Source organism: Arvicola amphibius, chromosome 4 (genome assembly GCF_903992535.2).
Source record: "Arvicola amphibius chromosome 4, mArvAmp1.2, whole genome shotgun sequence".
Taxonomy (NCBI): Eukaryota; Metazoa; Chordata; class Mammalia; order Rodentia; family Cricetidae; genus Arvicola; species Arvicola amphibius.
Genome location: NC_052050.1, coordinates 15,820,526 through 15,847,272, shown reverse-complemented (window position 1 = coordinate 15,847,272; position 26,747 = coordinate 15,820,526). Strand labels below are relative to the sequence as shown.

At 36.9% G+C, this 26,747-nt stretch overlaps 1 protein-coding gene and 1 pseudogene across 1 annotated transcript in view; one reads left to right on the top strand and one right to left on the bottom strand.

The window, feature by feature from the left end:
- Nucleotides 1-26,747, top strand: part of Tanc2 (tetratricopeptide repeat, ankyrin repeat and coiled-coil containing 2) — a 306,319-nt gene that overhangs the window by 146,547 nt on the left and 133,025 nt on the right. Inside the window, exons 5-7 of the mRNA XM_042055015.1 lie at nucleotides 3,403-3,513; nucleotides 18,142-18,290; nucleotides 23,694-23,880. Coding sequence (XP_041910949.1) covers nucleotides 3,403-3,513; nucleotides 18,142-18,290; nucleotides 23,694-23,880 — 447 coding nt within the window. The remainder of the gene's footprint in view (nucleotides 1-3,402; nucleotides 3,514-18,141; nucleotides 18,291-23,693; nucleotides 23,881-26,747) is intronic.
- On the bottom strand, nucleotides 10,652-10,751 carry LOC119813800 (annotated as a pseudogene).

The following is a 26,747-nucleotide window of genomic DNA, read 5'->3' as shown; positions in this document are numbered from 1 at the left end:
GTCTCAGTAAATTGTAGGTGAGCTGTTATCATATTTAGCACCATGCTAAATATTTTTGCTAGAAATATGACCTTTACCTTTCAAATGATTATATTTCTTAAATCCATAAGTATTTTTCTTCAACCTACATCCTTAGACTTAGATTTCTTAGTAACATAAGATCAAGTTCCCAGTGTTGGCTCAAAATACTTCTTAAATAACGGTTTCCTGTCATCTCTTACATCACAACAAAATACCTGTTTTGGCTTTTTGTTTATTTTTACCTATCCAATCCTATCCAATCAAATCGGTTTTCACTTGTTTTGTTTTTGATCAAGTAAACACTTTTGATGTACAGCCCTCTTATGAATTATAATGATGTTTGGTAGCATTTTTTCTTTTTTGCAAAGAAATCTATGTAAGTGCAGATTTTCAAGGACAATATCATGCGCTATCTTTGACTTGTCGGGTTTTTGTTTTTTATATGGTGGTGTTATGACTGTTGAGCATCCTGTCTTTTCTGTGATTATGCATTCTTTGTTTTGCTAGCTTACAGATAGCAGTAGCTATTAATTACTTGGATCTGATCACCATTATCTTATATAATACTTTAGCCAGGCAAAGCACCACACACTTGCCGTCCCAGAGCTCTGATGACAGAGGCAGAAGGATCACTGCAAGTTTAAGGTCAGCCTAATCCAAATGGTGAGCTCTAGGTCAACCAGAGCTACAGAATAAGACCTTGACTCAGTCAAACCAATAATTTAACCCCCTTATTAGACAAATGAAGTAATGATGAAGGTAGATAGTAGAATTAATTAAATATCTACTGAGTAAAGGTACAAAGGAAAACAAATAAAATATCCATTGTGAACTTTAAAGATAGCCTCAATTTCAGTTCCCTGAAAAGGAAAACAAGTCAGAATGGCATTGGGCTGCACAGATCTGATAACTCTGCTTGCTGTAAAAGTACGTATTTTAGGCCAGGCGGTGGTGGCGCACGCCTTTAATCCCAGCACTCAGGAGTCAGAGGCAGGCGGATCTCTGAGTTCGAGGCCAGCCTGGTCTACAAGAGCTAGTTCCAGGACAGGCTCTAGAAACTACAGGGAAACCCTGTCTCGAAAAACCAAAAAAAAAAAAAAAAAAGTACGTATTTTAGAAATAGGTTTCATTTTTTTCCTCTTCCACAACCAATGCAAATTCTGGCTTATATCATTGTCTGCATCTCTTTTGTAGTCTTCAGCTCTTTGCGTTTTTCTGTATTTTCTAAGACCGTGGTCTTTCCCCTTGACTCCATCTCAAACATGCTTCATTCCTCCCTCAAGTTCTCCTGTTGTCCTCAATTCCTTTCTCACATCTCTACCCTAAGGTACTGGTTCCTGTCCATTACTCAAAAACATATTTTCAGACTTTTTTATACATATAAAGTCCCTTAATGGGGGACTAGTACTGTCTTTGTCAGAACTCAGCAGGTGTAATGATTATTCTAAGGCTAGGACTGTGAATTAATAAAATCCTAAAGAAGGACTGAAGAGCTTGAAGAATAAAATCATTGGCCGAAGACATGGCTCACCAGTTAAGAGTTTCTTCTGTAACCATGAGAGCCAGACATTGATGTGACAGGCATCATCCCACAAATGCCTGTAACCTTAAAGAAACAGATCCAGTACCCTTTTTTGGCCGGTGCCACTTACACAGGCAAACCCACCCACATATGTACATATGCACACATTAATTTTTCTTCAGAAAGAAATGCTAAATCAAATTTTTTTTAATCAGTTGGTGGGGATATAATGAGATTTGGGTGTTTCTTACTAATCACATATATATAACTTGCAAGATTTTCATTTCTGACAATGATTTAACAAAAACAGGCTTAAATATTGCACTCATAGAAGAGGAGAAAATTTTGCTTTTCCAAAACTTACTTTTGGTTAAGAACCATACTATTAACAGTATTAGTGTCTGACATATTCCCATGGAGACAATGACAGGCTGTATGTTGTGGTTTTAGCATATAATTCTAGTTTATGTACATACACTAAGATTTAAATTGTGATTTTTGTTGTCTGTTAAAAAACATCTTTCATTCTTTCATAATTGATAGTTTTTGGCCTCCGAAAATAATAAAGGAGAATTTTAGTCATCTTAATGACCAGAACTTTTTACAGCAACTTTTTTATAGCATCTTTTAGGATTAACTTTGGATCCCTTGGGGGATCAGTAATGGAGAAGGATTTTGAAGCACATGAAGAAACTGTTAAAGAAAAGTGATGTGAGTCTACACATTCACGCATCTTAAGACACCTGTAGCTATGTGGCTAGTAATGTATTCATGTAAATTCTACATCCAATTGATCCTTTCTAGTGCTGTGCTAAACAACTTTATCTTACTGGAATATAACTTAATTCAGTTTGAAAAATATCAAAGTAGTTCATCTAATTATTACTTTTAAGATACTAAGCTGATTTTGTAAAAGATGCTTTACTGAGCATTTGAATGTAAATCAATAATGCACTTAATCCCCCACACACCCACACATACACAAAAGTCACTAAATAATATTTATATGCCCAGATGGGCAAAGTGGTACACACCTGTAATCCAAGCTATTGGGATCCTGATTTCAGGGCTAGTCTAGGCTATATAAGACCCTGTCACAAGGAATTTGAATATGAATTTTCAGTAAGTACAACTTCAAGTTTATGAATATACTAATATAATAAATTATTTTTATGGTTATGGAATATTCCTATTCTATAGGTTTCATGATTAAATATGTAATATCTCTTTAGCATCAGTGTCAAATTGACATGAACTACTTCATATTTTAGTATCCTAACATTGTTGACCTCCTATATTAATGGCTGAGCAGTTAAATAATTGATTTTCTTATTAAACTACATCAATATTTAATCATGTTTTTAGTACTTACCATGGCTGGGTATCAGAGTAATTCTTTCTGGATAAATTAAACTTTTTATTGTAGTTGTAATTAAACCCTAAAATTTCTTTCAGTGCTTTTCTTAGTTAATATTTTATGACACAGAAAGCAAAGATAAGAAAATTCTTTCTTTATAAAGAGAGGAAGTAACCAAAGGTAGTGAACAATTAGCTCAAAGTTTTGGATATTAGATTTTAGCTTTTCCCATTTTCAGTGACTTTTAAACATGACCCATCTCCTGTATGAGGAATGCAGTTAATTTTTTTTTCTGGCACAAAACCTAGGGTAACCTGATCTGAGTCTGACAGAGTGTGTCGTTCATTTAAGTGCTTCCATCTGTTGCCTGCTGCTCCCCTTACTCATGACCCCTCTGTGTTTCTCTCTTTCCTTTTCCCTTTCCCTCTGTTCCTCTTTCCTTTTTCTCACCCCTCTTCTTTTCTACTTTCCTCTCTTTCCTCCTTTCTCTTTTTGTCCTTAGCCCCTCTGAGGAAGGCAAAGTTTGTTGAGAGCCCACGAATTCCAGAGTCCGAGCTTGGCTCCCCAACTCTCACTTCAGCTCAGAAACTGGACGTGGATGCATACTGCCCCGGTAAGCATGCATGCAGTGTCTGCTTTGGAAAAGGGAGATTGGCGCCAGGCCCACCGAGCAGAGCAGTGCTTTGCATGTGTACTTCTCATAAAAACATGTTGTTTCTTGTGTCTTAGCATCTATTCTCCTAAAAGAGCATAGGGTTTCACTGTACGTCTTGTTTTGTTATTGGTGAGAGTAAGTATTAAGAACCATTTCAAGGTTAAATTGCAGAATAATTTTGGCAAATGAAATTTCAGGATTATTTTTGTGATTTGAAATAATTGAAGTCATGTTGTTTTGGCCATGTACAGATGGGAATGTTAAAGATATGTATAGACTGTTCATTTAGTACTGTACCTTTTAAGCGTGACATGTGCCTAATTGCTGCTGGAATTCTGGATAGCTGCAGAAACACTTTAGATGTTAGAAACATTAAACTTGAATTAGATACCTGAGTTTGACTCTTTGGACACTCACTTTATAGATGACCGCTCCCTGTGAATGGCCTGCAAACACATGTGGGCTGCACTAAAACCGTTCTTGTTTGGGAGCCAAACTGAGACAGACTCATTATCAGTGCTTAAATTCTTTCAGACTTCAGTGAGTTGCCTAGCAACACCCTTTACACTCTCCCTAAAGTGAGTCTATAGAATTGTGTCAGAAACATTCACAGCTCTAGCTGAAAATACAGATCAGAACAGTAGTAAAGAACCTTGAGATACTTGTTTTTAGGTCTTTTGTTTATTCTTGCTCTTTAAAATTAATGTTAAACCACTGTGGAAAAAAGTAAAGAGTACATATTTCCTCCACTTGGAGTGAGAGAACAGAATGATTCTACTTCTAAAGAGGTATCATAGTCTGATTTGAAATATCAGGATTCTAGATCTCTGAGGCCAGCTAGGACAAATTTAAGTAAAACAGTAGAAGAAAACTTGGGCCACATCCAGATAAGTAAAGTATATTTGACTTTATGAATCCATTTTGAATATTGAAAAACCTTGGGGATTTTATTCTTAGACTGTTCTTGGTTAAGTCAGTAATAGTTTTGTATTAGAAATCAGTTTCTTTGTTTCCCAAAGCAACAAAAGCTCTTTGAATAGCACTGCATAGGTTCTTTGTCCTATGTTGAGGTGCACTTTGTAGCAAATGGCGTATTGTACTTTACAGTTATTTGTAAACTTCGGTGTTATAGCATAAAATAAATGCTGAATTCTCTACTGCTTTTCCTAAATGCCCCCTTGACACTCTTTCCACTCAATACTCTTCTTCTTTTCTTCCCCTCTCTTCTCATCTCTTGTTTACCCTCCTTCCCTTCCTCTTTTTGCTCCACTCCTTTGAGTGAGGGCTCTAACACAGGTTCTCACACAAGCTAGGCAAACCTACCCCTCAGCTATACTGCTAGCCCCTTAAGAGGCTTTTCCTTTTCTAGATTCACAAGTCAGAATGACTCCTTAGCACCATATTAATTACATTACTGATCTAATGTAGCTGTTGTTCTGGTCATGAAGCAGAGTAGCTGTGACCTGCGAATGACTGTGCTAAGACTCTGGGCAGTCTTAGCAATGGGACTATGCATGTTTCCCTCAAGCATGACTTCTTTGTTGGTAGAACTAAACTTGAGTTAAGGTCTTTAGAACACCAGAAAGAATCAGCGACCCCAGAATGATTGTTTAAATACTTTGTAGGCCTTTCTTTTACAATCCTAGACAGATTGATAGTATAGAAGCTTTGTACCGATTTGTTCTTTTATAATGTTTTTAGCTCCCCTAAAAAATAAGTTTTCTTTTGAGATGAGAATGTAACCTGAGACTTGAATATAGTATTATTTCAAGGTAGTATCAAAAATTAGCAGTAAACAAAATGAATTAATGAGTATGCAACAGACAAACCTGAGACTTACAGAAGGCTACCCCAGAGTACAATGGGTTGTCATACTGACTCCACTGATTGGAAGGTTTCAAAAGCTGCCTTAGATCTGAGATCTGCCTGACCTTCTGCCCTCCTTCCCTCCTATCCTACCTTGTTTTTCCTCCTCTGAAGCAGCAGGGGCACAGACTTTCTCTGAAGTTGCATTACCTGCCTAAAAATAGACTCTCTGACAAAAGGAACACAGTTGTTAGTAGTCTTCTCCCAGGGAACCTCACCAGCAGGAAGAGTGACTGTCATAGCAAAGGAGACTGAAGATTAACACCATGCCTAGCTGTCAATTAAACTTTGTCACAGGATTTCATTTATTCTTCTGAAAGTCTGTTTATCTTCTAAAAAAAATAATTTACTGTCCCTAAGTTGTCCACATCATCTCTCCTCTGTGAAGAGGACCTATAAACAAATTGATGTTCCTGGGCATTTTGATACTTCTTTGCTGCTTAGGATGCATTCAATACATTTGCCCGCCTTTTCTATTGGCCTGTCTACTGTTAGCCTATTTCATAAATTCAATTATCAGAACTTTAGAAAATAGAAAGAAGGGGATATTTTTTCTGCTTCTACAAAACAAGTAGCAAATCCATGGGTTTTGTAATTGTTAATGTAAAATGTGCTAACAAAACAAGGGATACACAAACACAAAAAAAAAACAGTTAAGACTGATGCTCTTGTCTGCCTGTTTTACTGATTGCCTACAAATTTAGGGAACTGTCTCAAAGAAGCAACAGTTGTAAACTAAAGGTTAGAACAGTGGTTCTTAAATCTAAGAATTTTCACGATTCCTAGATCTTGCCCAAATGCAGATTAATTAGGCTCACACCTAGAATTTCTGATTCAGTATGTCTGAGGAAGATTGAATATTAGCATTTCTTAACAAATTCCCAGATGATGGCAAAGCTGTTGGTGGATGTTTCATACCTTAAGCACCAGTTGGTGTAAAGTCTACTGTAGAGTGCTTACAAATGGTGCAATAAACAATGCTGAAAGTCTGTGGGATTTATTGTATTACTCTTAAACTTCTTGGGAGTAATTGACATTGTTTCTATACATTTTAAGCAAGAAGAATAGAACTTTTGTGCCTAAAATAAGAACATACATTGGTTTGCTCATTTGTATTTGGCATCTCTATACTTGTATTTTCTATGTTGTTCTACATGTGAAAGGAAATTCCGAATCAAGCAAGAATAAGCCTTCAATGTTTAGTCTACAGTCTAAGGAAAGCTACTTTATGATGGATGTAGCTGTTAATCCAGAATATTTGTCTTAATAAGTTGATTTCTTCAATCTAGATATCCCAAGACTCTTGAATGTGTGATTATAATTCCTCAAATTAAAATTTTCATATGTACAAAATGTATGAATATGTAAGTAAATGGTATACTTGGTTCTGCCTTTGAAGCCATGGAGATAATTTATAATACCACCATAACTAAACTATCAGAGTAAAGGATGCTTGAAGAACTGTGTTAGATAATTACTTAACAGTGGGTAAACTAAGACCTAGGGTGTGTAAGTGATTTGTTTAGTGTCATAAGCAGGATTTATTGCTTAGTAGACACCATACAGTCCAAAAACACATTTCCCTCTATCCCAGTTACCATATATATTCTGTAAGCATACCTTATTAGTCATACATTAAAAAGGAGATTTGTTTGTTTGTTTGAGACAGGGTTTCTATGTGACTTTGGAGCCTGTCCTGGAACTAACTCTTTTTTTTAATTGATTTTTATTGAGCTCTATATTTTTCTTTGCTCCCCTCCATGCTTTTCCCCTCCCCTCTTCAACCCTCCCCCAAGATCCCCATGCTCCCAACTTACTCAGGAGATCTTGTCTTTTTCTACTTCCCATGTAGACTAGATCCATGTATTTCTCTCTTAGTGTCCTCTTTGTTGTCTAAGTTCTCTGGAATTGTGATTTGTAGGCTGGTTTCTTTGCTTTATGTCTAAAAGCCACTTATGAGTGAGTACATATTTTATTTGTCTTTCTGGGTCTGGGTTACTTCACTCAATATGATGTTTTCTAGGTCCATCCATTTGCCTGAAAATTTCAAAATACCATCATTTTTTTCTGCTGTGTAGTACTCCATTGTGTAAATGTACCACATTTTCCTTATCCATTCTTCAGTCGAGGGGCATTTAGGTTGTTTCCAGGTTCTGACTATGACAAACAAAGCTGCTATGAACATAGCTGAGCACATGTCCTTGTGGTACGATTAAGCATCCTTTGGGTATATACCCAAAAGTGGTATTACTGGGTCTTGAGGAAGGTTGTTTCCTAATTTTCTGAGAAATCGTCATACTGATATCCAAAGGGGCTGTACTAGTTTGCATTCCCACCAGCAATAGAGGAGTATTCCCTTTACCCCACATCATCTCCAGAATAAGCTGTCACCAGTGTTTTTGATCTTGGCCATTCTTACAGGTGTAAGATGAAATCTCAGAGTTGTTTTGATTTGCATTTCTCTGATGGCTAAGGATGTTGAGCATTTCCTTAAGTGTCTTTCAGCCATTTTAGATTCCTCTGTTGAGAGTTCTCTGTTAGGCCTGTACCCCATTTTTCTATTGGATTATTTGTTCTGTTGTTGACCACAAAGAGATGTCATATTTAAATCGATGAGAAATCACTAGTTTGTAATGAATGAATTGTGTAAATGGCATAGCACATGCTAAGAGAATGCTGAGAATTAAGAAAAAAATGAAAGACAAAATTTTTCATTATTTGTATGCAACCATCATGTTAGGATAAAGATTAGAGGTTTAAATAATTTTCTATTAGGTATTTGCCTCTTTGGAAAATAATCATTATTTTCTCCCTGGGTATTGCCTACTTGAAGCAGAAGGTACTTTTACAGGTGATGTATACCTGCTGAGTAGAGAATTGGTACCTTTAAAAGTAAAGGCTCATAAAATGTCTTCTGAAATATTCACTGGCTTTTTTACAGCAGCTTATTTTCTTTGCTTGTGTTATATTTATCACAGAATTTAATTTGCTGTGATTTAAATTGCATTTCATTTCTCTCATGGTTATGGAATGGTGCCCATGTTTCATAAGTGTATATCTAACACCTAACACAGTGTTGGACTGCTGAAATTCTCAGTAGAAAAAAGGTTTTTTTAAGTCTTAAGTATTTTCCCATATTGTCTAGTATCAAATAACTGCAGTGTATTCTGTTAAAGAGAAAAATAAATAATCATAGGAACAGGTATGGTGATGCATGCTTGTTATCCAGCACTTGGAAGGCTGAGTCAGGAGGCTTGGCGGGACTTTGAGGACAACCTGGGCTGTAAAGGACCCTGTTTCAAACAACCAAATACTTGCCAATTGCATGTTTTTTTTTTAAATCTCATATTTTAACATAATAATGTAGTTGTTAGGAACATGGGCTCCCTGGACTGAGGTGGCGCATGCCTTTAATCCCAGCACTCTGGAGACAGAGACAAGTGGATCTCAGTGAGTTTGAGCCCAGCCTGGTTTACAAGAGCTAGTTTCAGGACAGGCTCCAAAGCTACAGAGAAAACCTGTCTTGGGGGAAAAAAGGGGTGGGGGCTCTTGAACCAGACAGCCTGTATTTAAAATATTAACAGTTGCTTTATTGACACTGAGCCCTGAGCAAGCAAGATCTTTCTCTTTGCAGATTTTTCTACTTGTAAAATAGGATATTATGAGGATTAAATGATTTAATATATTTTATGAACATAGGGATTGATCAATCAGCTAGTAGTGCCTTAGTAAACATTAGATTTAATGCTGTTAACACTATCAGTAATGTGGTATTGATTAGAAATAATCATTTTTAAAACATTAAATATTTTGTATGTAGTCAGTTTTTATTATAGGATTTGGTATTTGAGTTGAATTGTAAATTTAAGCAGAATTTCTATCTGAAAATGATTTTCTCTGCTCCTTTTTCTTCAGTCTACTATTCAACATCATACTCATTGAAGTATTAATTTCAGATATGAGTCCCACTCTCCCATGACAATTTTATTTCTTCTCTATGCTTTTTAGTACCTCCTTTGATTTGTAAAATAGTTCTTATATACATCAGCTGCTTAATATAATCATTAGAAAAGTATGGGAAGAGGAGTTGGTAAAGTTGTCTGTGATTTGTTATTGCAAGAATACTGAATGTATTTTATACCCAATGGATAAAACTTACCTAAACATATTATCTTTAATTTTTGAGAGAGGATCATCTTTTATATCAAGTTTCCCAAAGGCAGGAGAGGTAAGATAGTAAGATCCAGAATAAACTGAAAATGTGCCTCTCAAAAGCTCATCCAAACTTAGGCCCTCCTACCAAATGAGTCATTTTCCAGCACCCCTGATGATCTGTTTTAACACATTTTGTATATAATTTCCTCTAAGTCTTTAAAACAGAGATTTGCTTGCCTCTGCCTCCTGAGTGTTGGGATTAAAGGCATGCTCCACCACCTCTTGGTTTGGAAGATCTAGACTTTTATGGTATTAAATTTGTTAATACTTAATTACTCTACTTCATTTGAACATTTAGATAGATATTGAATTTGAAATATTTACTTCCTTTTTCATAAGTTTTACTTCTTTCTTCAAAATAATTGTTCCATTCTGAAAGTCGATGCCTATGTCCTTAATTCATTGTTTGTGGATTTTTTATTAACATTCAACATAAATACAGAAAACTGTCTGAATGTAATTCTCTGTTCTAAAATCTTACGAAGTGAACACATTCCTATGTATTAGGTGCTACCAGACTCAAGATACAGAACCTTATCTGTTCTGTGCACTTGTGTTCAGACGCTTTCCTCATGCCTCCTCCAGGCTCTTACCTTTTATTTGTTTCACTGCCTTTTTACCCTTATATAAGTGAAGTCCTTTAGTGTGTATTATTCATATTTTGTAAGATGTTTTTATTGCTCTTATTTCATTTTCCATTATTGATAGTTGATTTCAGATTTTGTTTACATGAACAATTCTGTGAGTGCCATGTGACTGTTATGTGTCATTTTTTTTGAAAATTTTGTTAACAAGATGCTAAAATACAGGTATAGAAGAATGTTATAAATTTTAAATTACATTTATTTAGTGGAAAAAGCAGTGAGAAGTGTAGGTATAGCAGGTGTGTGGAAGCCGTTTCTCAACTTTTGTTAGATTTTTTTCATTGACTTGGGGTGCAGGGATTTATTTTCTGGATACAGGCTTCTGTTGGTTATATGAATTGCAGTTTTTGAAAATTCTGATGTCATTTTTAAAAAATATAGAACGCTTCTTGAATTTGTGTGTCATCCTTGAAATTGTATCATGCTCATCTCTGAATCATTACAAATTTAGTATATGTTCTGCCAAATTGCAGTTGTCTTTAGCCACTGTGTAGCTTGCCTTTTCCCTTTTACTAGTGTCTTATTTATAGACTTTGACAGATTTTTGTTTTGTTGTTGTTACTTTTTGTGTATCAAGAAATTGGGGGAGGGGGGAGCTGGAGAGATGGCTCAGAAGTTAAGAACACTTTACTACTCTTGTAGAAGACTTAGGTCAGTTCCCAGTACCCTCATCAGGTAGTTACCAACCATCTGTCACTCTATTCCAGGGAAGCCAAAGCCCTCAGGATTCCACAGGCACCTGCACTCATGTGTAGATATGAGGGGAACCGTGAAGGTGTCCATACAGGCAGTGTTCTGCTAAGAGATGAGAATGAAAATATCGTTCAAATTGATCAGACTTTGGAGAGTCTAATGCCAGCTAGTTCATTGTCAGTATATTTAAATCTTTGAAGAAAGAAATTGAAGAAGACACCAGAAAATAGAAAGATCTCCCATGCTCTTGGGTAGGTAGAATTAACATAGTATATATGACAATCTTACTAAAAGCAATCTACAGATTCAGTGCAATGACCATCAAAATCCCAATACAGTTCTTCACAGACCTCGAAAGAACAGTACTCAACTTCATATGGAAAAGCAAAAAACCCAGGATAGCCGAAACAATCCTGTACAATAAAGGATCTTCTGGAGGCATCACAATCTCTGACTTCAAACTCTACTACAGAGTTAAATTAATGAAAAACAGCCTGATATTGACATAATAACAGACAGGAAGACCAATGGAATCATATTGAAGACTCAGATATCAATCCACATACCTACAAACACCTGATTTTTGACAAAGACGAAACAATATATAATGGGAAAAAGAAAACATATTCAACAAATTGTGCTGGCATAACTGTATATCAACATGTAGAAGAATGAAAATAGATCCATGTCTATTGCCATGCACCAAACTCAAGTCCAAATGGATCAAAGACTTCAACATAAAACCAACCACACTGCATCTTATAGAAGAGAAAGTGGTCAGTACACTTGAACACATTGGTATAGGAGACTACGTCCTAAATATAAACCCAGTAGCACAAACACTGAGAGCAACAATTAATAAATGGGACCTTCTGAAACTGAGAGGCTTCTATAAAGCAAAGGACATGGTCAACAAGACAAAATGACAGCATACAGAATGGGAAAAGATCTTCACCAACCCCACATCAGACAGGGGGCTGATCTCCAAAATATATAAAGAACTCGAGAAATTGGTCATCAATAGAACAAATAATCCAATAGAAAAATGGGGTACAGGCCTAAACAGAGAACTCTCAACAGAGGAATCTAAAATGGCTGAAAGACACTTAAGGAAATGCTCAACATCCTTAGCCATCAGAGAAATGCAAATCAAAACAACTCTGAGATTTCATCTTACACCTGTAAGAATGGCCAAGATCAAAAACACTGATGACAGCTTATTCTGGAGATGATGTGGGGTAAAGGGAATACTCCTCTATTGCTGGTGGGAATGCAAACTAGTACAGCCCCTTTGGATATCAGTATGACGATTTCTCAGAAAATTAGGAAACAACCTTCCTCAAGACCCAGTAATATCACTTTTGGGTATATACCCAAAGGATGCTTAATCGTACCACAAGGACATGTGCTCAGCTATGTTCATAGCAGCTTTGTTTGTCATAGTCAGAACCTGGAAACAACCTAAATGCCCCTCGACTGAAGAATGGATAAGGAAAATGTGGTACATTTACACAATGGAGTACTACACAGCAGAAAAAAATGATGGTATTTTGAAATTTTCAGGCAAATGGATGGACCTAGAAAACATCATATTGAGTGAAGTAACCCAGACCCAGAAAGACAAATAAAATATGTACTCACTCATAAGTGGCTTTTAGACATAAAGCAAAGAAACCAGCCTACAAATCACAATTCCAGAGAACTTAGACAACAAAGAGGACACTAAGAGAGAAATACATGGATCTAGTCTACATGGGAAGTAGAAAAAGACAAGATCTCCTGAGTAAATTGGGAGTGTGTTAATCATGGAATAGGGTAGAAGGTTGGGGGAGGAAGAGAGGGGTGCAGAGAATATATAGCTCAATAAAAGCAATAAAAAATAGATAAAACATAGTACAATTTGGGAAAAAGTTTCCAGGCAACAATCATTCCCAGGTCGTCAGCTCAGTCCTTGTCCACCAATGTCCCTGGACTGGATCCGCTCCTGCTTCCATGGAACTTGCTTTCTCAGGCCCACTCTGGCCTAGGTAGCTGGTTCAGTCCCCAATCATTCCCATTCCAGGTTCACAGTAACGCTTAAGGTGTGACTACGTAGAAACTCCTTTACAAAGTACTTGTAGCCATGAGGGTAGGTTCTATAGATAAAAGGCCTAGTGTGGTCTCTGACCAAGATAGCAATCGAGGTCAGCAGGCCATAGAATATGTGTGTTGTTATAGTTACTGAAATTAAAATACTATAAACAGTATGCCTGCTACTAGGTTACTTGTTTTACAGTGCAAGAAATCAAACACAAGGTCTTGGACACAATAGGCAAATTTTCTCTCACTAAGTACACCCTTAGCGTTTCATACTTCAACACTCATTAGTTACACCATTTCCTTACAGAAAGGCACTAAATCATGGTAATTGGAAGCCTTAATTTTGGAGTCAGAGTCTGAGTTCTAATCCTAGTTTCTCTTTGTGTAACTTTTAACTGATTATACTCCATATGCCTCCATCTAATCGTATGTAAAGTGATAGTAATAATACCTACTTCATAAAGTTATAACGATTTAAGTAAGGTAGGCTGAATGTGGGGGTCAGTACATGGCAGTGATTCCAGCACTCAAGAGGCTGAGGCAGGAAAATCATGAGTTCAAGGTCAGCCTGGACTGTATAGTGAGACCCTGTCTCAAAGCAACAAAACGGAGCTTCCTACACCCATAACGAGTGAAACAATCTGCTCTGTTTTATTAAGCCACTGAGATTATAGGGTTATTTGTTTAACACGTACTAGAAGTAGAGGAGGGATGATAAGTCAAGACTGCTAATAACCATCTTCTTATAATGAAGAGATAGTGTCACATTTTCATGAAGAAAGTATCTATGATAAAAATTGAGAATTAGTTTAATGTATAGCAGAGAAAAGGGATTGTTTGTGAGCTGAAGGAGGACAATTTACCATTTTATTTAATCAATAAGCAACAAGCTTCAGTCATTTGGAAGAATACTAGTACATAAATGCATGTTTACAGTATAAAAATAATTTACCAATTATTTCTGTTCTGTTGAAAAGAAATTTATGGTGCCCATTGAAAGGAAAATAGATCCTCTGACGTAAATTCAATAATAATTTTATCTAGATTTTTTCCACAGACAGAACTTTAGTACTAGTATACAAAAATATACATGCATCCCTTGTTTAATCCAGTTTTTGACCTTAGGAGGGAAATCAAGATAAATCTGAAACTGAATGTTAAAAACCAAAACCTTTCTTAGCATTTGAAGTATTTAAATGTTTAATACAGATTATCATAAATTATAAAAAACTTTTATATCCTGGTGACAAACCATGTGACACTATAACTAAAGCTTGCTGTAATAGAAAGATATAAAAATCATTCTAAAATACTACATAGGATCTGTGTATGACTTCTTACAAAGTGAGACTTGCTTGCATCTGAACTTAAAGCCAGAAAAATACTGACTTATGGCCATGTAAATAGATCATAAAAAATTTCCATATCACATTTATAATGAATCATTTTGAGCTCCCTGGCTCAGTTTTGATTGATTAAAAAAAATCTTCTAAGGAATGAGTAGTATAAGGTGGGGGTTGGGGGGGATGGTGGCCATGGATGGTACTATTTTCTGTTCAGCATCTCTCAATGGAAAAGATAATTCTTATAGTAGCCATTAAAATGCCACTCTATCTAGAATGGAAATCCAAAAAGTTAATTGTATGGAAAAATGTGACATTCTTTAAGCAAGAGGGCTAAAATGAATGGCACAGACCAGGAATTTTAATATTCTAAATTTCAGGGCAAAAATGAGCCATGGTTTCCTTTTAAAGTAATAAAAATATTCTAAAATCAAGTTGTCGTGATGGTGGTGTAATTTTATGAATAAACTGAGAGCCACTGCATTATATATTCACTGAAGTAAAATTTACAATATATGAATTCTGTCTCATTTTGGGTAGAAGATGAAGTCGTAGTAACTGAAGCTCTTTAGCTTAGAGTAGGAGCACAACAGTATAAGAACGTTTGATGGAGGAGTGTCTGTGTGTTACTTTTATTGATTAATAAAAAACTGTCTTGGCCTTTTAAGAGAACAGAAAATTAGGTAGGCGGAGTAGACAGAACAGAATTGTGGGAGAAAGGAAACAGAGTAGGGGAGACGCTTCAGACAGTCGCCATATACAGTCGCCATGCTTCTACTCTCCGAGATGGATACAGGTTAAGATCTCTCCTGGTAAGTGCCCACCTCATGGTGCTACACGGATTATTAAATATGGGTTAATTAGCCAATAAGAGGCTAAAACTAATGGGCCAGACAGTGTTTAAAAGAATACAGTTTCCGTGTAATTATTTCGGGTATAAAGCTAGCCGGGTGGCGGGATGCAGCCCCGCTGTTCCATCTACATTTGTGTACAGGGTCACCTTAGACAACAGTTAAATGTGTTAACATGGAGGGAAAACAAACTAAGGACAGAGGCCAGTTTGTTAATATAGGAAGAGAATTATATCTTATGAACTAATCCTAAGGTATTGAGTTAAAATTAGAGTTGTCACTGAGAACTCTGTGTGTGTTGGTTTACAAACAAAATGGAAGTGTATATGTATAAACAACAATATATATTTGCACATATATGTACATACGCATACTACTTTACAAATATATGTATATATGAATACAGTGTAATTGTTCACTGAGCAGGTCCTGAAGGAAGTGATATCCCAATAACAATTGACATACCTAGTATATAGCTGTTATACCTTTTTTTCTAAAAACAAAGGCTTCTGAAGAGCTTTTCTGATTCTGTAACTGAGACAGAAAAAATACCTGATGAGCCTACAAAATCATGCATAATAGAGCTATGTCCAAAACATGGCAAGAATGTGTTAAAAGACCATGAGAACCAAATTTAAGAAGCTTGTTTACCCTAGCTAAGTATAAAATGATTTAAACTAAATACTGATAATAACCAATTATAACCCAGTATATAAGATAGGAATCAGTGAAATGGATGGCTGGCTGGCTGGATTGGATGGATGGAGAAGAATCACTATTTTAAAACATTGATAGTAATTAATCCAACCAGGGAACGTTAATACTCCAAATAGAAAAATTCATTAAAGAAATGTCAGACAAGTATCTATTTATACATCACTATTCATACTATTCACTGTAGCTAAAAGCTGAAAACAACTACCCAGATGTCCAACAACAGATGAACGAATGAATACTATTAAAAGGAATGCCATTCTGAAACATGTTACAGCACAAAGAACCTTGAACCCATTATGCAAAGTGATATAAGCCAGAATCCAAAGAGTAAAATACTGTATGATTCTGTTTACACTGGGTGCTTAAAATAGGCAAGTTCATCAAGGAAGAAAGTAGACTAACAGTCACTAGCGGCTGGTAAGAGGAGGAGGACAAGGAGAAAAATCACTGTATAATGGAGCTGAATTTCTTGGGGGCAATGAAAAGTTCTAAAAGTGGATAGTTACTGTGGTTACACAACACTGTATATATACTTAAGGTAGAAGAATTTCAGCCTAAAAACAGCCTAAAGGAAATTCCATATATGTGGAATTTGTGTATGTATATGTGTGTATGTGTGTATATGTAACAAAATATATTAATAAACGAAGCATTTCATATAAGTCCATCAAAATACTTATTAATTACAAGGGGAAAATATAATTTTAAAATAGGAAATTCTGGTACCCAGTGGCATGACCAAGTGATCCAAGTTAGCATAGCTAAACTTTTTTGACATTTCTGCAAAGAAATGCATAACCCGGATGAAATCAGAAGATAAATTGAAAAACATTGCACTAAATACCAAGACTGTAAGCCTTATAAGAGTCAAGGTCATGGCAGTTAACAGTAAGTACTGTTTGTTCGTTTCAAAATGACCTGATAACTAAGTAAGTTGTGTAACGCTGAAATGCTACCTTCTAATCCAGAGTATGTCACCAAGGATTCAAACTTGGGTTCAGCCTGGGGCTGAGGTCATAGTAATGGGAAAGGTCAGGATACTGATTTCTGGCCTGTGAGTTATACAAAAGAATGTGTTTATAGAAAATGGTCAGCTTTGGAGGATGTGGAGAATTCTAAGTTTTATATGGCGGGGGGGGGGGCGGAAATTCTTTGTACTATTTTTAAACTTAATCAAAAGTTTAAATTACTTCAGCCTGTAAAAGGAGTACTTATACAAACTCTTTAAAAGAGAAACCATCTAAAGAACTTGAATGACGGAGCTGTTGCAACTAAAACATAGATCCAAGAATGAGAATTTTGAAAGCTACTGGTCAAATAACAGGAACCATTAACATGTTACAATGTTAGATGTAACATTTACATGTTTCCATGCTACAAAAACATTTCTTCAATTCAAGTTTTTTTTTTTTTCTTTTTTTTTTTTTTTTTTTTTTTTCATACTGGCAGCTATTACTGATCGTCATGTATTGTGTGATGTATGCATTATTTCTTTCTTTTTTTTTTGGTTTTTCGAGACAGGGTTTCCCTGTAGTTTCTAGAGCCTGTCCTGGAACTAGCTCTTGTAGACCAGGCTGGCCTCGAACTCAGAGATCCGCCTGCCTCTGCCTCCCAAGTGCTGGGATTAAAGGCGTGCACCACCACCGCCCGGCCCAATTCAAGTATTTTTTATAAATAGATTGAGAATAGTGTCAATAGATTGTGAAAATTACAATATTTAAAATTAGGGAAATCAAGGGCTTGGGCGATGGTTCAGTTATTAAAGTGTTTGCGATGCAAGCCGGCAGACTCGAGTTCAATCTCCCACCCACATAAAAACCTGTCATGGTAGCACATGATTGTAATCCCAGTACTGGGGTAGTAGAGACAGGCAGATCTCTAGTACTAACTGGCCAGCCCTTCCCAGTCAATCTTCCCAAGTACCAGTGAAAGACCACCATCTCAGAAACAAGGTAAATGCTACTCAGGAACAACACCTGAGGCTTACCTCTGACCTCTACACACACAAGCATACATGCACTCGCGCAGAAGTTTAAAAAGTCAGCTGATAGACTTGAGCATTATAATTTTTAAACTTAGAATGTGAAAACTAAAGAAAAAACAAACTGAATATAAAAACAGCAATAGAATTAGACCATTTTGTTTTTAAGATTTATGTTTGCTGTCTTCTTGCTGCAGGTGATGTTGAACAGGAACTTGGTCCACCTCCTTCTGTAGATGAGGCAGCAAACACACTCATGACTCGTCTGGGTTTCCTCCTTGGAGAGAAAGTCCCGGAAGTACAGCCAGGTGATCAGTACAGCATGGAAGTACAGGATGAAAATCAGGTAAGCTATGCCCTATCAACTTGACTAAACAATGGGAATTAGCATTTTATAGCAGGAAAGAAAGATGATGTGGGTGTGTGCTCATCCTGAAAGGAATGATTATCAATTGTTAGAATTCATTTTGTGGCCTAGAATATAATTTAATTTCCCATAATCACAGTATTTCTTGTTTGTGTTTTATATATGCAAAAGCCAAAAAACAAACTAATGAATGACTAAATAATAAGTTATTCAAGTGAAAGAATTGAGGGATTAACACTGCACTGAGAAATTAATAGTATATACTATTCTCACTATATATGCATTATTGGCAGGTTGATGATATGTTGAGCCTAGAGCAGATCTTAATCGATTTCTAAAACTACCAATTACTTCTACCACAGTAGAATTAATTATAAAATAGCTTAGAAAATGACAGCTAAAAGTTGAACATCCCCAAATGTTTAACAATTAAATAATATGCGTCTCAGCAGCCTTTGAATCCAGAAAATTAGAAAAGATTTTAAACTGTTGCAATGAAAACTAAATATAACATATAGGATGTAGCTCAAGGTCTACTGAAAAATAATAAAGACTAGTTTTGAATGTATTTATTAGAAAAGTTGAAAATCTGAGAAATTAATGGTCTGAGAATCCACCTCAGAAAGCTTTAAAATATTATTTTAGAGTTAACTTTCTTTTGGGTTATGTCCTAGTTTGCTTTTTGTCAACTTGACACAAGTTAGAGTTATCTGGGAAGAGGATCTCAGTGAGAAGTGCGTTTGTCAGATTGCCTGTCGGCATTTTCTTGATGAATGCTTGATGTGAGGACCTAGCTCATTGTGTGTAGTAACGCCCATGGGCAAGTGGTCTGAGACTGTATAAGAAAGCAACCAGAAGAAACTAGTGGGAACAAACCAGTGAGCAGCAATTCTCCATGGCCTCTGCTTGAGTCCTTCCTCCAAGTTTGTTTTGAGTTCTTCCTCTGATTTCCTTCATGATTGGACTATAACTGTAGGCTGAAATAAACTTCTTTTTCAAGTTGCCTTTAATCTTTATCTCGGTAATAGAAACCTAACTAGTTCAGTGACTTATAGCAAAAGATTTTGCCAGGCGGTGGTGGCGCACGCCTTTAATCCCAGCACTCGGGAGGCAGAGGCAGGCGGATCTCTGAGTTCGAGGCCAGCCTGGTCTACAAGAGCTAGTTCCAGGACAGGCTCTAGAAACTACAGGGAAACCCTGTCTCGAAAAATCAAAAAAAAAGATTTTATTCAGGCCTGGGGAGATGTCTTGACCTACCCCTATCTGGGAACCAATCCTAGGGCCTTATGCTTGCTAGGCAAGAGCTTTACCACTGAGGTAACTCTCAGATACTTTTCATTTCTTGATATTTATGTCAGGTTAGCATATGACTGTTCTAATAATGACCACTATCATGATACCCTCCTCCTTCTAATAGCCAAACACTTTCTTTCTTTCTTTCTTTCTTTCTTTCTTTCTTTCTTTCTTTCTTTCTTTTCTCTTCTTTTCTTTCTTTTCTTTCTTTCTTTGCTACAAAGCTACATTTCTTCAAAAATGTTAAAATTACTCATCTTGCTTTTGAGACTTCATGTCATTGTGATTTCAAATCATGTGACAAGTATGAAGACTGTGCCTTACTTTTAAATATACTTGTAAGACTGTATCTCCAAGTAAAACTCTAAAGCATAGGCTGGGAAATAGCTGGTAGTAAGTGCTTGGCCAGCAAATGAAAGGCCCTGATTTAATTTTTATCCTCCCACCAAGAAGAAAAGAAAAGAAAGGTGACAAAATGACAGGATTATTGTAACAGCAATAATGCTTTGTAAGCTGAAATTGCCTTATAAATAGAAAGAATACAGTAATATATAGCATAATTAGCATGTGCAATGTGTAAGACTATGGTTTAGAGAATATTATTTCATTATCTTCATATTTTTAAGAATTTCATTTTGTATTTATTATTATTACTATTACATTTATATATTGGTATATGTATGGGAGAAATGTACCTTGGCATATATGTGGAGCTCAGAGGGCAACTTATGAGAGTCAGTTCTTTCCTTTACTGTGTGGGTACCAAGAATCAAACTCAGGTCATCAGGCTTGGCAGCAAGAGCTGCTTGCTCAGCTATCTCCCTGGCCCCCATTTTTATATTTCTTTCTTTTCTTCTTATTAAGTATATTGGTATTTTGCTTGTATGTAAGAAGTGAAAGTATATAAAAATATTTAAAAGCTGTTAAGCATTACATAAATGTAAAAACTAATGACAATTGTAGCTTCTTGAAAAAGAATATTTTTAAATGTTCTGGAGCCACAGAGAAAGTGGCTCTATTGACCATTGGAATTTGTAGTCTAGGGAGACTATTAAGAATTAGGAGATCATGATCCTTGATAACTTTCTGCTGAACTAAATGCTTTGACAAAGATGGACTACTGCATTCCAGAAGACACTATAGTGAAGATGTCCCAGATTAGTACTATGGTGGCAGAATCTAACAGGTAGGTTAGAATAGGTCGTTTTCTGTAAAAGAACAATTACTGGAAGTGATAATTAACTCTAGAAATTTTATTTTCTTCTTTCAACAGTCCCTAAGGTGTTAGGATGAATGTTAGGAGTTTCATCTTCAGTTTGCCTGCATTTTTTAAGTATTATGGTTACACAAGTGTATGTGTGTACATGATGTTGTAGTATAAAAGCACATGTATAGAGGAGCACATGTACAGCCGTGCTTATGTAGAAAAGTCAGAGCACAACCTTATGGAGACAATTCTCTCTTTCCATCATGTGGGTTCCAGGGATCAGGCTCAGGGCATCAAGCTCACGCAGCCAGCAAGGGGTCTTATCAACTGGGCCATCTCACCAACCATCCCCCTATATGTGGAACCTGAGAAAAGGTCTAGATAGGGACCTTTGTTTTGCTCCATTTGGAGAATGGTTAGAAAACTGCTAAAAGCTTATAGAATTGGAGTAACTTGATTAGATATCCATTTGGCCTGCAGCATGGAAAATAATATCTGCATCTCGTTTACTAACCTCCATATATAAATGTAAGGGCTGTCTTTTCATTCTTTTATTTTAAAATATTTATTTATTTATTATGTATACAATATTCTGTCTGTGTGTATGTCTGCAGGCCAGAAGAGGGCACCAGACCTCATTACAGGTGGTTGTGAGCCACCATGTGGTTGCTGGGGGGATTGAACTCAGGACCTTTGGAAGAGCAGGCAATGCTCTTAACCTCTGAGCCATCTCTCCAGCCCAGTCTTTTCATTCTTAAGCCTTGAAGAGTTTCTGAGTTTCTAAACAATTTACGGCTTTTGTTTTATATTTCAGACTTTTAAAGCATGTGTTCAATAATACTTGCTTTATTTTATAGAAAATAACATAAAAATTGTGAATTTGGGGTTAACCTTTACATGGACTATATTATGTATGTCATACACTGCCTGTTGACAAAGACCAGAACGAGAATCTTGTCTGCATATAAAAATGGGTTGTTAACAATGAATTCATTCCAAAATAAAACTTTTCTCGATGTATGACAAGTATAGATAGACCTGATGTAAAACATCGAGTGCAGTTCATTGCATCAGCCCACAAGCTATGTGAACTGAGTACAGGAAGGGTAAAATTGTGTGTTGACCTCCCTGTAATGGTTGGGACCAGGCTAGTCCCTTTACCACGTACTACAATGGTTAGAATGAAATATGTCACCAAGATGGTTTCCTGGCTGAGAGATGGAAGGAGTGGAACTGACTTTGTTCTTCCAGTCCCTAGCAAGGGCAAGCGAGTGAAATCACTTTCCTTCCCTTATTAGTGTATACTAAGGCCAAGACCCTCTTGCCCTAAAAGGCCAGGGATGATCCCCTCTCCCACAGTGCCGAAGCCCTAGTGTTGTGTTTGTGAACCATCCTACATGTAAGGGAAACGAACAACTGACCACTAAAAAAAAAATTGTTTGTTGAATTTTTAAATTGAGGTGCTATAGAGCTCTATATCTGTTGGTTTTGTTGGAGCTTTGTTGTGGCTTTTTTTTTCAATTTGTCTTATAAGTGATTTTTGCTGCACTCCTATGTAAAAGGCATTACTCTAGTGACAAGTAATGTTTTCTAAAAGATAGAGGTTACAAAGAAATTGGAACTCCTCTTTCTGGAGAAATACTATATAGGAAAAGAAATTTACCTCCTAGATTTTGAGGACTTGTTTCATTGTAAATAAAAATCAGTTCCTAATGTTACTAATATGACTGAAAGTATTTATTTGGTTGTTATATAATGAGACTTAGTTTAAGTCAAATGTATATTTTATAACCAGGTATAGTACAGAATCTAAAATCCAATACAGATTGAACATAGATAATTAAAAATAGGGGATTGTATCCACATTCTTTTGTTATTAAATGTAGACTCAGTTTCATCAAAGAGACTATTGATGGAGACTATATGTAAAAGAGTTAAAAGGCTTCTTTTAAATTTAATGTGTAAACATATTAAAATTTATCATTAGTGCTTCTTCAAGTAATTTCGTCTTTGATCATGTATGACTTTTATAAGGATAAAATTAGTGCTTGACAAAAAAAGTACTTTTATTCACTACTTCGTAATTTAATTGGGAAGAAAGAGATAAATAAAAAAATTGAATCTCTTATTAGTTAGACAAATCAGAATATATTATCACCAACCTTTTGGTAATTTTTAATTCCTTCATATTAAAAACTTACCAAGGAAAGCTGGGCATAATGGTGCACTCATGTAGTAGGAGAACTTGGGACAGAGGCAAGAGGATCAGCAGTTCAAGATTGTCCTCCTCCAGGAACTTAGAAAGGTCATCATCTCAGGTGTGAGAATTATTCAAGATATAAATTTATCTTTGCATGTAATCACTTTTTACAAGAATTAATTTTTGTGTTAAGTAAACATTGTTTACCCTGTATTATTAGAGAAGCTTATAGAATAAGATATTTTGCTCTGCATTTGTGACCTGTGTATCAAAAAGACCATTCTTTTCATTAAGAACCTTATTTCTCCTCAGCTACAGAGTTATTCTTTTTCTAGTCAGGAGGTTTTTTTAACAAGACAAAGTTCCAAACCTTCCGAAAGTTTCATTGTTTGGAAATAGCATTTTGTGTTTAAGAATTTTAACTAACAGAAATGTCCCTGGTAATTTCTAAAGTAGAAAACTAGCCACAAGTCTCTGTTCATGTTAAGTGGTCAGGTTTTACCTTAATTGTAGAACATGGGATTTCTCATCCTGGAAACCAAAGATGAAGCCAGTCTAGCAGTGGAAAGGCTGCATTGATAATATTTATTGTTTTTTGTTTAGCCAATTTATTATTTGGCCTTGAGATGCAATTTTACATCTGACCAGTTGATCTTACTTTGTACTGACTCTAATTTTTCAGACCTCAGCAATCACCCAGCGGATAAGTCCCTGCTCCACCCTGACTAGCAGCACTGCCTCTCCCCCTGCCAGCAGCCCCTGCTCTACGCTCCCACCAGTCAGTACAAATGCAGCTGCCAAGGACTGTAGCTATGGCGCTGTCACCAGTCCAACCTCCACCCTGGAAAGCAGGGACAGTGGCATCATTGGTGAGTTCCTTTTTTATAATAATCATTTTGTATCTTCTTATTCTTTTTAAATCCAAGCCTAAGATTTTCAGAGATATATATTGAGATATGTATGTAAACTTGTCCTTTTTTTAAATGTTTTAAATGAAGCAGTAAAGGTCAACAAAATGAGAGACATTTGTTTCTACTTAACCACTTTTTTCAGGCCTTATTCGATAAGAACATTCTATACCATGGTTTCTGTAAATTTTCATATTTTTTCTCTGCTGCCACCATAATTGTTCAGAAAAATTAGTTCTTCACTAGTGTAGTAGAATTTTGTGAAAAACAGATAAAGGAGATTAAGATTGAATGGGTAAAGATCTGCAACTTGAGTTGTCCTGGGTCTGTTTTTTCATGTGTGTATCAGTTCTTTAATGAGGTTTGGAGGTCCCTTTTGACCTGGTGTTTATTAGTAGTAGAACATCCCATCTTCTGCCCTTAAAGTAGAATAAGTTTATTCTGTTTATTATTCTGTTTATTCTGTTGCTTATGATTCTGGGACCTTAGCCCGATGTGTTCATATGACAAAAAAGGAACCCCATATGCTGTGGGTCACTGTGGAGACACGGAGCTCAGAGCGTAGGTCCAGTGATCTCTCAGAGTCTGCACCAAGGTGATTTACTGCTGAACGCAGCCCAGAAGCGTGAGCCTACATAGGCAGAGTATTTAAATGATCTTCCTCTCCTGCTCCAGAGCAGACTCAATGCTCTGTCCATCTCCCCCCCCCCTCTCCAGCACACCTCATGGCTTGGACATTTTCCACATTCAGGTGCACAGACCCTCTGGTTGCTTAAACTGGGTTTCTGTCTAGAGTCAGCTCCCAGTATGTAAAGAAAGAAATCTTCTAGAGTGAACATAACCTTCATACTGGCAAGGTACCCTTGACAAGCCTGGCCCTCAACCCCCTATCACAAGTAGTGGGAAGCAGGAGGAACTCTAGTAGACTACAGCTATAACTCAGCACATACCCAGAAAATTCCAATAGTGGAGCATCCAGGAAGAAGCCCTTTTAATTCTTTGCCTCTTTTCCTTTGTATTTCTTATTACCATATTTAAATACTATTTTTTCTTTATATTTTGCAATTTTTTGTATTTTTCTTCTTACCTTTACACCTTTTGTATTTTGTAAGTTCATTTTTTCTTTATTTCTTTTCTTTATACTTCTTTTTTCCTTTCTTGCTCCTTCTTTATTTTATTAATTTTTAAATCATAATTTATGTTACATTATTTTTTGCCACTCTCCCGTGATCGCTCAAGATGCGGTAGTTGTCTTTAATTGATTTTTTTTTTCCTCATGGTTTATTTTTTTTATATTTAAAAATTTCCATCTCCTTCCCTCCTCCTCCCCCCTCCCTCCCCTCCACCCATACCTCCCCTCCCTCCCTCTCAAGGCCAAGGAGCCATCAGGGTTCCCCACTCTATGCTAAGACCAAGGTCCTCCCAACTCCCCCCAGGTCCAGGAAGGTGATCGACCAAGCTGAGAAGGCTCCCACAGAGCCCGTCCATGCAGAAGAATCAGAGCCCAGAGCCATTGTCCTTTGCTTCTCAGTCAGCCCCCGCTGTTGGCCACATTCAGAGAGACGGGTTTGGTCGCATGATCCATCAGTCCCATTCCAACTGGAGTTGGTGATCTCCCATTAGTTCTGTCCCACCGTCTCCATGAGTGAACACACCCCTCTCGTTCCTGACTTTCTCCCTCATGTTCTCGCTCCTTCTGCTCCTCATCAGGACCTTGGGAGCTCAGTCCAGTGCGCCAATGTGGGGCTCAGTCACCTTCCCCATCTGTCGCCAGGTGGAGGTTCCCTCACGGTCCTGACTTTCTTTCTCATGTTCTCTCTCCTTCTGCTCCTCATCAGGACCTTGGGAGCTCAGTCCGGTGCTCCAATGTGGGGCTCTGTCATTTTCTTCATCTATCGTCAGGTGGAGGTTCTATGGTGATATGCAAGAAAATCATCAGTATGGCTATAGGAACTGGCCTTTTCAGGCTCCCTCTCCTCAGCTGCCCAAGGAACTAACTGGGGGCGTCTCCCTGGAAACCTGGGAACCCCTCTAGGGTCAAGTCTCTTGACAACCCTCAGGTAGCTCCTTAAATTAAGATATATGCTTCCCTGCTCCCATATCCACCCTTCCTATATCCCAAGCACCCCATTCCTCTGAGCTCCCCCCGTTCTCCCCTTCACACTTTTCTCTCCCCATCTTCCCTTGGCCCAGTCTCGCCCAACCCTCAAGTTCCCAATTTTGCCTGGCGATCGTGTCTACTTCCAATATCCAGGAGGATTGTTATATCTTTTTTTGGGAGTTCACCTTCTTATTATCTTCTCAAGGATCCCAAATTTATAGGCTCAATGTCCTTTAATTATGGCTAGAAACCGATTATGAGTGAGTACATCCCATGTTCATCTTTTTGGGTCTGGGTTACCTCACTCAGAATAGTGTTTTCTATTTCCTTCCATTTGCCTGCAAAATTCAAGATGTCATTGTTTTTTACCGCTGAGTAGTATTCTAGCATGTATATATTCCACAGTTTCTTCATCCATTCTTCCACTGAAGGGCATCTAGGTTGTTTCCAGGATCTGGCTATTACAAATAATGCTGCTATGAACATAGATGAGCATATGCTTTTGTAGTATTATTGGGCATCTCTTGGGTAGATTCCCAATAGTGGAATTGCTGGGTCCTGGGGTAGGTTGATCCCGAATTTCCTGAGAAACCGCCACACTGCTTTCCAAAGTGGTTGCACAAGTGTGCATTCCCACCAGCAATGGATGAGTGTACCCCTTACCCCACAACCTCTTTAGACTAAAGGGTATACTGTGTACCTCACTGTGTCACAATACAGCTGAGAT